We start from the raw sequence: 11,569 nt of genomic DNA on the forward strand, positions 1-11,569 counted from the left end.
AGCCATGTTGACTTTCAAAATTATATCATATGCAGTGTTCCTTGGCCAACTTAAAATGCCATGTATGTCATTTAGTATGAATGGCAAATGTGCTGAATTAGGGATATGGGGGTTGGAGGTTCGAACCCCAGTCGAAGCCATGTTGATTTTCAAAATGATATCATATGCAGTGTTCCTTAGCCAACTTCAAATATCATGTATTGTATGTCATTTAATATCAATGGCAAAGGGGTTGGATTACAGATATGGAGGGAGTGAGTTCTAATCCTGCTCGAAGCCATGTTGATTTTCAAAATTATATCATATGCAGTGTTCCTTAGCCAACTTAAAATACCATGTATGTCATTTAGTATATCCCCAAAACGCAGAGCTACAACACTTTCAAGATGGCTGAATCCAAGATGGCTGAATTGTTTGGCCCATAACTTCTGACTGGGTGGATGGAGTTTTTCCAAGATTTCTTTTAGCTTTGTTTTCTCAATAGTACTTTGTTTCATCTCTGCCCCAAAAGGCAAGCCCGCTTCCAGCATTTTCTGTGAGAATGCATTTCTAGTTTTATTTATTTTTTAAGGAAAGGCACTTTATTCCTGAGGTCAGAAGCAGTGCTGCTGACTGTCCTGACCGGAAGCTGCCCGGAGAGGCTCATTCCACATTTTCACGCGCTGACTCACCTCCCTGTCGCGCGGAAGCTCCACGTGCGCGTGACTCATCATCCCCCAGCGCGCCCTCTCAGGGCCGACCGATACTGGCATGTGTGCTAACAGGCATCTCTCTCTCTCTCTCTCTCTCTGGTGAATGATTTCCACAACAAACTGCCGCTGGAGAGTAGAGTGTTTGTTTGCTCAGAAGGGCTCGGCTGCAAATCCCCCTAATAACCGCTTAAGAGAGAAAATACAACTCTCCTGGAAGGCTGAGCTGACACGGCTTCGGATGAGTAACGACAGAATTACAAACATTCAAGGGTGGCTGTCTGGCAGCAGTTGACCATAAAGCCCACTAGGGGGAGACCATGCATTCATAGATTAAAGTTGTGAAAGCCCGACTGGGAAACTCAGAGACCCAGCACTCCACAGCACACAAATGTTCACTGCACACAACAAAATTGCATTTATGCCTCACCCGTGCAAGGGGGCAGCCCCCAATGTCACCCGAAAGGGGGCAGTGCAGGGGGACAGTACCATGCTCAGGGACAGATACCTCAGTCACAGAGGATGGGGGAGAGCACTGGTTAATTACTCGCACCACCAACCTGGTGGGTGGGGAGTCAACCCGGCAACCTTTGGGCTACAAGTCTGACGCCCTAAACGCTTACCCATGGATGCCCAAAAGTTCCAGCTCAGCTAATTCGGTAGGCTATGAGGTGTAAAGTACCCTCAATCCATAGGTTGTATTTGAACATATCTATTGGGTTTGCCCAGTGATAATAGGGACGGAGACTCCCTGAATTTGTTTAACAGATAGGGGACTATACATTAGTTCCTGACACACACTCATTTGTTTTGAAATCATATCAACATTCAAATAGTTTGTTTTACATTCCCCTACTTTTTAGGATCCCTCAAGGCCCACCTGCGATATTACCACAGCTATAATAATACTACATGAGTTTTATATAGCGCTTTTCATGATACTCAAAGTCGCTTTAATAATAAAATAGGCCAGGTTTTCACGCTTTGAATATTAATATAGTTTAGTATTTAGCAATTAGATTGTGAATTAACTTATACTCAGAAACAATCTCACAGTATGTTTTGAATAATGATTAAATTGGGTCATCAACGCTTCAGGTGAAAGAGATGTCTTTGTCCTGCGGTGTCAAACCCTATAGGTCAGGGCTATTCAATTGGAGGCCCAAGGGCCAGATCCGGCCCTTACATGGCAAGGATCTGGACTCCCACAAGGTTTGAACAAAATGAAAACATAGATGCGCCATCTATATATGATATTACGTTCGGCCCTTTCACCGAGGGGAATTTGATTAACTGGCCCTCAGTGACTTTTAATTGAATACCCCTGCTGTAGGTCTTATACAGTAGATTTTACACATTCCTCTCAACACATCACAGAAAAGTGTCAGTTACAGATTAAAGGATGAGTGATTGTCAAGGAACAAGTTACAGCCAGAGTGTGCAGTGATGCTACAGCCCTATTCTCAATGCGCACATGCACACCTTAATGAATACAGGACTCAGGCGTAAAGAGTTCATGTTGGTTTTTATTAATTTATTTAAAACCATAGACAAAGTAAAGAGGGGAGGTGAGAGAGCAGACACCCTAGAGTGGACCCCCCCCCCCTTTCACACTGCCTTATGCAGCCTTCCTTCACTGACTGGGGCTGGACAGTAGGGTCACTGTGTGTGTGTGTGCGTGCGTGTGTGTGTGTGTATATACGTGCTTGTTTGTGTGTAGCTACACGTTTTCACCCAGTAGTGAATGAGCAACCAAATGTGAGTACCTTTAACACACCAAGCCTCTTCCTGTGCCCTTTTCCTCACTGCTGTGTGTGTGTGGGTGTGTGTGTGTGTGTGGTGTCGGACGGTCCCAGGTCTGAATATTGCACTCCCCAGTCAGACAGAGAGAACGAAAGAAAACATGATCGTGTAAAAGAGGAGTGAGAGGACAGACATCAGTGTGTGTGTGTGTGTTACTGTATGACTAGATATGTAGGTGTCACATGACTTTCTGTATGTGGTGTGTGTGTGTGTGTGTGTGTGTCCTGTCCGACCCCAGACTGACCGAGACTAATGTTGTGGAATAAAAAGCGAAGACATGTTTTGAAAGGCCACCTCAAATCCCCCTCTCCCACCCTTCCTTACCCTCCCCAACCCCTCTCCCCTACTACTACCATCCCATCTCTCATCCCTCCCACAAGATGTGCCTCTCTTCACACGAGGGGGCGGTCCAGAGGAGAAATGAAAAGAGAGAGAGAGAAAGAGAGAGAGAGAAAGAGAGACAGAGAGAGTGAGAGAGAGAAATAACTGCATTGTAAAGCAACCTGTTCAGAGTCTTTGTGCAACAACATTACCTACCTACCTACCTACCCCCCCTCCCCTCTCCCCTATCCACCCCGCCCCCCTTCAACCTTGCTGCCTCTCCCACCAACATATGGAGCCTGTGTGAGGTGGCTTCATCAAATAAAATACAAATAAAATTAAAAAAGGATAACATATAGGTCTGGCCCTTGAGTAATCATTTACCAATAATGTTAATAAAAATCATCATTCATATCATTACAAGTTCACATGTATAAATCTCTGCTTTTACCACTGGTTCATTTCAACATTTTTTTTCATGTAGAATAAAAAAAGGAAAAAAAGGGAATTTAAAATAAAAAGCTATCCCATGATTGACTCAAGGGAGGGACAAGAGGCGGGACAGGAAATAAAACATTGGGGAAGGGATATCAGCCTGTGGTTGGCTCGCAGGCCGACAGGAAGTGAGATCGGAAGCCCGTGATTGGTTCACAGGTAACCAGGAGGAGGGCCTAATCGGTGTGCTTTGACCTGTAGCTCTGAAATGGTTACAGCTGGTGTATTTGACGGGCGGGTGCCTTTCTAGCCTTTAAGCACCGCCCACTTCTCCGCTAACCGCTAATGCTCATTGGCTGGCTCGCTATAGCAAAACGGCCCAAGACAGACAAAACACGATCAACCAATCAACCGCCACCACCAAAACAGCATTCACCCAATCAAACAGCCACATATTCTCAGACAGCCTCTTGCCTCTCCTGAACTGCACGGAGCTCCTGGTGACTATGGAGCCAAAAAAATGGAGTTTCTTGTCCTTTTAAGTTTGTATTTTTCTCATTTCGCTTGTTTTTAAAACGTGTCAATGTGTCGTTTGCGCCAGGTTTTGCGTGTGAGAGGCGAGAGTGAGAGAGACAGCGCCCACTGGTGGCTTTACTGGATGCAGCAGTTGTGGCCGTTGGAGTCCTTGAACTTCAGTCGCATCTTAGGCCTGTACTTCTCCAGGTAGAGAAGCTGCTTGGAGTTAAACGCACCTCGGCGCTTCCTATGGGAACAGAGGGAGGGATAGAGAGAACAGGACAGAGAGAGAGAGAGGAAGGGAGAGAGAAATGGAAAGGGGGATGAATTAAGAGGAGAACATGAATTAATGTATGCAGCAATTAAGTCAAAAGAAGAAACTAAACACACACTAACACATACACGACGCACGCACCAAAGTGAAGTGCATCAGCAATGGCATTCTACTTATAGCAGTGGAACGCCCTACTTTACCCACACAGCACAGGAGGGACAAGTAGCCAACAGCTGCTCTACTGCAGGGCAATAGCATTACTGTGTCGTATTAGGTGCTGTCTACACGGAGGTATTTCTAAATGAGGATTTTTTTTATCCGTATACATATAAACACGATATGTGGATAAAAAGAAAAACTCAATTGTGCCCGGTGTGTTTTGGCCCTGTAAATGAGATATTTTTAAATAAATAAAAAAGTAATGTTTAAAATCAGGGTATTGAAATCGCTTTATATAACTGTTTATGTGTAAACGAAAGGCCAAAGTATAAGTGTGTTACTAGTATGTGAATAAGGACAAACGCAGGCGAAACGAGCGAAAGGTGGTGAAATTCAGTGTTCCATTCTCACAGCTCATCCATCATCTGGTCGCCGCTGCGAATCAAATCCAATGAAACATTTGTGTTGTTGACTTGAATTGGCCACCGCAGGCGAAATTCGCCCCTAATTTGCATGATATTAAACTTGGGCAAATACTTTTGCGTCGCTTGCCTTCGCCTCCCTCATAGGAATGAATGGTGAAGTTCGCTTCGCTTGGCTAAAATCGCATCTATAGCACACCAGCACGAAAGTGATTTTGTCCAATTTTCACACGTAAAAAAAGTCGGAAAAGCAGATAAGGCCTTCCACACCAACAGAGCAGCGGCAGGGCAGAAGATGGCCGAATTTCGTGCTGCAACTTTGAAATAACACTCATGCTTTGTTGGTTTTTTTTGTCTGGGAAGTGTCTAGCAGTGTCCCACTGAAACAACAGCACAAAGACATGCTGTGGCCTGACAAGTGTGTGGGTGATGCACTTACTGCCTGATGAACTGCACTGCATCCTCATACTTCATTCCAGACTCAATCAGCGCCAAAGCCACCAACACCGGCGCTCTAGAGAGAGAGAGAGAGAGAGAGAGCGAAGAGAGAGAAAAGAGGGAGAGAAAGGCGGCAGACATGTTAGCCTTTAATTAGAATTGTACATGAATTGACTTCTAAGAGCGTGTTACTTTCCCTTCTGTGTCTAAATTCACACTAGTCAGTCATCAATTCAGACATTCACATGTAGTAAAAAAAGAGCAATTCTGTAGCATGGGTACGTGTACTCATAATTTCACCCACTTCACACATATTCTTGTATTCCAAAAGTGTTCATATTTAGGTCTGAAGTTACTGTATGTAGTGTTTATTGCAAGTCTGAGAGTGGCTGAATTTGAAGTTTGTGTTGTTTGTGTGTGCATATGCAGAACTGTGAGAAACTGTTCTCAGAAGAATAAAAGATGCATTCCTCTTCTAGGAAATTCACAAACACACTAGCTTGCACACACACACACACACACCACAAGTGTGATGGCGTGACTGACTCAGCTGTGCGACTCCCCACACAAACACACACACTCACTCACACAACCAAAACCACCAGCTCCTCTGCCCCGAGGCCTAAACCCTCTCGACACTCTCACTCAGACACACACACAGACAGTTAGTGGTAGGTTACACCCCAACTAATAGGCAGTCTTGTGTGGAGAGAAAAATGGGCGCTATTGTTTTTGAGTTTTGCAGCTTCAGAGGCAAATGAAAAAGTATGCAGACACATAGACACTCATATACTCACACACAAACACAGTAAATTCCTACAAGTAAATTCCCACGCACGCACGCACACAGTTCTGCAAGACTGGTAATATCTTCAGTGGCACACTCGCACTCAACTAGATCAAGTCCGTCTTTACACACACAAACACACACGCACACACGTGTGCACTACAGCGTCTTCTAAGCAGCTTTAAGTGATAAACAGAAGCACCTGAGAAGTGACTCACCTGTCTAAGTACTTCATCAGGCCACACACAGACAGACACACACACTTCATCAACCTTGACTCACACACCTGGCAAGGTGCCTGAACTGGTCTACGCATCAAGCCTTAGTCAAGACAGAGGCATACAATACAAAGTGTGTGTGTGTGTGTGTGTGTGTGTGTGTGTGTGTGTGTGTGTGTGTGTGTGTGTGTGTGTGTGTGTGTGTGTGTGTGTGTGTGTGTGTGTGTGTGTGTGTGTGTGTGTGTGTGTGTGTGTGTGTGTGTGTGTGTGTGTGTGTGTGTGTGTGTGTGTTAACCGGCTTGTCCAGTGTCCAGTCTACCTACACAGTGTACAGTGATGCAGCAGCTGGGTTGTGTGTGTGTGTGTGTGTGTGTGTGTGTGTGTGTGTGCGCATCAACTCACCTCCCCAATCCAGCTACGCAGTGTACAGCAATGATGCAGCCGGGCTCCTCCCTGAATTTGGTCTTGAGGAGGTTCAGCCAATCGTCTACGATCTGGGTGGGGGGAGGGGCTCCATCATCAAAGGGCCAGTCCTACGGAAAACACACAGGGACAAACATAACCAGAGGGTCAGAACACAACGCAGTCCTACGGGAGGCAAAGAGGGACACACATTGGTGAGTGAGTGAGTGAGTGACCTTTGTGTGTGTGTGTGTGCGTGTGTGAGTGAGAGAGAGAGTGTTTTGGCAGGAGACGAATAGGCGTGGTCTGAGTGGCAGAGTCTAAAGTTACACACACACACACACACACACACGCGCGCGCGCGCGCGCACACACACACACACACACACACACACACACGCGCGCACGCACACGCTCCAAATGGCTAGAGCGAGGGAAGGTGGGAAAGATGAGAGGAGAGACGGAGAGAAAGATGAAGATAGAGAGATCAATAACGGGTCTACAGAGAACACACACATACACATGCGCACGCACGCCCGCACACACACTTCAAACTGATACAGACACACAGACCCCGTGTGTGTGGGCAGGTGTGTCGTTACTGCAGTGCAACAGGACAGACAGACTGACAGACACGCACACACAGGACACTGCTGGCAGTCCAAAGCAATCAATAAGGCCACGCTCTGCATCCCAAAAAACAGTTGCGTGCGCGAGCGCACACACACACACACACACTAATCAATTTGAGTGCGCTGTGCAGTTCTAAGGAGCCTGTAGAGGAGCAACAACAGGAGCACTACCGCTGCTGTCAAGTACTGTGTGCGTACACATTTGTTGTGAGGTGTGTGTGTGTGTGTGTGTGTGTGTGTGTGTGTGTGTGTGTGTGTGTGTGTGTGTGTGTGTGTGTGTGTGTACTTACATGGACTTTGATGCCTTCCTGCTCCACAGGAGCCTTGTCGTAGGTGGACTCACACACCCGCACCAGCGTCTGCACCTCAAACTTCTTCAGCTCCTGCACACACACACACAAGAAATCAGAGGTTAATACAGGCACTCACAAAATACATCTCTTTACGTGTAGTGTGCTTGTGTGTGCCTCAGTAAGCTTATTGTGGGCGGCGTTGTGTGTGCGTGTGTGTATACCTTAGTAAACTTGTGGAGCGTGGCATTGGTGGGAGGTTTGTGTAATGGTAAATGGACCACATTTATATAGCGCCTTTCCAAACCTTCGAGCACTCAAAGCTCTTTACATTGCACGTCTCATAAACCCATTCACACTCTCATTCACACACCGGTGGCAGTGGCTGCCACGCTGGGTACCACCCTGCCACCAGGAGCAATTTGGGGTTAAGGATCTTGCTCAAGGACACACCGATGGGGTCAGGCAGAGCAAGAGTTGAACCTGCAACCTTCTGCTTGCCGAACGGCTCCTCTAACTCTTCCTCCTGACTCCTGAGCCGCCACCACCGCCTTTGTGTGTGTGTGTGTATGTGTGTGTGTGTGTGCGTACCTCAGTAAACTTGTTGAGGGTGGCGTTGGTGGGGTTGTGCGTGATGAGGAACCTCATCCCATCGTACTTGATCTCTACTGCTGCCGGGCGGTTCATGTTAGCCATTCGTCTGAAACACACACACACACACTCACAATCTTTAATACAAGGACAATGTGCACAGACACACACATGCACGAAAGCACAAACTCACTTCAAGACAAACAATTGACATGTGATAAACTAAAAGAGTTTAGATGAGAGAAGAGGTAGGAGTAGATTAGATAACTCTATTAGTACCCGAAGGTAGATAATAATAATACATAAGTTTTAAATAGTGAGTAGAAAGGGAGAAAACGGAGAAGGGGATGTTCTTGTTCAAGATGTTCTTAAATATCCTTAATGTTGCTCTGTTATTGCCTTCGATACGCTTTTGCAATACTGATATTTTACAATCTGGTGCGTCTCGGGAAAGGACTTGGTAAATGCAGGGGAAGAAAGGAATCACCGGAGCATCTTCAGATGTGGAAAGTAACTTGTTTTATTGGGCAAGCGCCAAGACTAACGTTTCGACGTTCACACGTCTTCTTCAGAGTCAATATGGCAAACCTGGGTAGGTGGTGCTTAAAAAAACTTTCAGAAGCACCTGACAGGTGCGTAGGGGGGTGGTGACTGCAATCACCCAAGGGTGCCAATGACAGAGGCTGCAGTGGCCGAAACATGTTGGCAGTGGCAGTATTTTTAATTATTTAAGTTCAAACATGAACTAGCCTTGCAATAAAGCGGTTTTATCTTAGAAGAGTGCCTTGGCGTCCTGCCTTTTTTTGATTTTTTTTTTAAATATTATAGAGTGTTGGTATACAAGAATTGGTGCAAATCCATCCACCCATTAAAAAGTTATTGCGGTAAAACATACAAAATATTTTTACATTTTGGACACCATCTTGAATTTCTCAAAAAGCCCAAGGGGGGATTCCCTGGGGACTTTTAGCAGGGCTTTTTCTGAACGGGGGAATAGGGGCGCTCCACCCTCATACCTCCGCGGGTGCACCCTCATACTTATTTTTTTTTTTAATATATAAATTACTTTTTTGAGCGTCCCTAGTAAATTCCCCCCTTCACCGCCCGCAACCTGCCATGATGCTCCCTCATGCCAAAAAATCCTAGAAAAAGCCCTGTTTTAGTATGTTATTCCTAAAGGTATTCTGAAAATTTCAACTCGTTTCTAATTTGTTCCGGATTTGACTCAATTTTAAGCTAATGCTCTTGGGACTAAATAGAATAGAATAGAATAGAATAGAATAGAATAGAACAGAACAGAAGATATGAAAAGGGAAGAGTGGTGATGAGAAAGAAAGGAGTGGATTGCAATCCTTACCCCATTCAGGAGTTGTGAGAAAGTCGAGCTAATCGGAGAAATATCGCTGCAGAACAGGACCACAGGTGCACACAGAGGCAGGCAAGCAGGCCAGCCAATTAGGATTCACCAGGTGAAAGGTCAAAGGTCACCAGGGGGGCGGTGTGTGTCGGTTGTCACACACACAGGTCACGATGTAATCTTTGGGATGATGTTTTGTATGAGTGTGAGTGTGCGTGTTTAAAATCACACACACAGCACTTGGGCAGGTCCTTCAAAGGGGGAGTTTTGGCCACCAAAGAGAAGAGACGAGAGAGAGGGGAAGAGAGCGGCAAGAGGAAGGCCCAGAGAACAGACAGGAAGTGCGTAGGCGGGGAGAGATCAGGGGGGTTTCTGGGTAGCGTAGTCTCTGTGGGGGGGTTTCAGGGGGGCTTGCGGGTGCTGTAGTTCTTGCGAGGGGGGCCGTCGGTTCACTTGTCCGCGCAGCAGGAGAGCTGGTGCTGGGCCTGGCAGAAGACTCCGCTGACGCTCGCAATCGCCATATAGCTACGACCCAACTCTACACGGAAGCTCTGCAGTGGAGAGAGAGAGAAAGAGAGAGGGACACACAAAACAAGAGAAAACTTGTTAGATTTGAAGTCCAAGAGTGCACAAATTAAGAGCAAATTAGTAATAGTCAGATAGCTATGACCCAACACTACATGGAAGCTCTGTAGTACGGAGAGACCAACACGCAACACACACACACGCAACACACACGCAACACACACTACTCGGTTTGAAATCCAAAGGTGTGCAAACGCAAAACATACAGAAATCAAGAGAGAAACAATTAGTCAGATTGTGCAAAACATGAGCAGCAGATTGAAGTCTGATAAAAATGAAAGTAGCCCTCCAGATTTTAATCCTGCTGGGAGTTCACTTCACACACACATAGACACACACACAGTAAGTGCTCTAATCTCCCCTGTCTGTCAGGGCAAGAGCCAAAAGCGCTAATACACCCACTGACACCACCTTTTCCTTCTTCATCTTCACCACCTTATTCTTCTCATCTTTTCTTCACATCTCTCATTCTCTCTCTCTCTCTCTCTCTCTCTCTTTCTTTCTCTGGCGCTTCAACCTGTTTGTGGCCAAGACAACACCAGCATTCATTCAGTAGCCGATACACACACACACACACACACACACACACACACCTTCAATACAGTAGGCAGAACTTCAAACGTTCCAGCCGACTGAATGCTTCCTCTCCCTGGCGCCTTTGTGTGCGTGTGTGTGCGTGTGTGTGTGTCCCTCTCTCTCCCTCTCTCTTTTTCCAAGGCATCAGATCATGCCACTGAATGCCAGGGGCCAAGCTCAGGCGGAGTGGTGTGTGTGTGTGTGTGTGTGTGTGTGTGTGTGTGTGTGTGTGTGTGTGTGTGTGTGTGTGTGTGTGCTGCACTCCTGCTATTATCCACTATACACAAGCAGAACTGCCCGAGACGAGAAGAACGATGTCATACATTACTAATAAGGGTAGGAAACTACTAGCACCTTTTGGATTTAGATTCCACAGGCTACAGGTTAATTAAGACACACAGTGTGTGTGTGGAGAGAGAGAGAGAGAGAGAGAGAGAGAGAGAGAGAGAGAGAGAGAGAGAGAGAGAGAGAGAGAGAGAGAAACAAGACAGAGTGAGAGAGAAACAAGAGAGAGAGAGAGAGAGAGAGAGACAGAGAGAGAGACAGAGAGAGAGAGAGTCACAAGGTACGGATTAAGGAGTTACAGAGCCAGAGCTGCTTCAAAGAACTGAGATCCCAAAGTTCTCCCTTCACATGCCAAGAGGTAGGACCTAACACATATGTAGTCACACACACACGGACACACACACGGACACACACACACATCAAAGCAACCTGATCTCCTTGGGCTGAGTGACTCACTGAGTGAGATACAGGAAGGAACTGGCATGGACCGGTGGTGGCACCACACACACACACAAACACACACACACACACACACACGGTCTATGCCAGCAGCTTCCGGTATCACACTTCATCTGAGTCATTATTCCTTGCACTGAAGTCACTCACACACACAGACACACACACACACCATTACTGACCACTAAAGAAGTTACTTTGAAGGAATCAAAAATGCTGTGTGTGTAAGTTGTGCGTGTGTGTGTGTCTGTGTGCGTGTGCGTGTGTGTGTTAGCGCACGCTAATTCCATCTCTCTCCTTTCTGCAGTGTGTGTGTGTGTGCCTGCGCGTTACT

General features: G+C 46.3%; 1 protein-coding gene across 1 annotated transcript in view; it reads right to left on the bottom strand.

Moving 5' to 3' along the window:
• Nucleotides 1-2,195: 2,195 nt before the first annotated feature.
• Nucleotides 2,196-11,569, bottom strand: part of ptp4a2b (protein tyrosine phosphatase 4A2b) — a 26,647-nt gene continuing 17,273 nt past the window's right edge. The window contains exons 2-7 of the mRNA XM_063185158.1: nt 9,334-9,884; nt 7,977-8,085; nt 7,386-7,478; nt 6,465-6,595; nt 5,059-5,133; nt 2,196-4,011 (exon numbers count right to left, since the gene is read on the bottom strand). Of these exons, the coding sequence (XP_063041228.1) occupies nt 3,900-4,011; nt 5,059-5,133; nt 6,465-6,595; nt 7,386-7,478; nt 7,977-8,085; nt 9,334-9,338 (525 nt within the window). The 5' untranslated portion in view covers nt 9,339-9,884 and the 3' untranslated portion in view covers nt 2,196-3,899. The remainder of the gene's footprint in view (nt 4,012-5,058; nt 5,134-6,464; nt 6,596-7,385; nt 7,479-7,976; nt 8,086-9,333; nt 9,885-11,569) is intronic.

Source organism: Engraulis encrasicolus, chromosome 20, assembly GCF_034702125.1.
Source record: "Engraulis encrasicolus isolate BLACKSEA-1 chromosome 20, IST_EnEncr_1.0, whole genome shotgun sequence".
In the NCBI taxonomy this organism is placed as follows: Eukaryota; Metazoa; Chordata; class Actinopteri; order Clupeiformes; family Engraulidae; genus Engraulis; species Engraulis encrasicolus.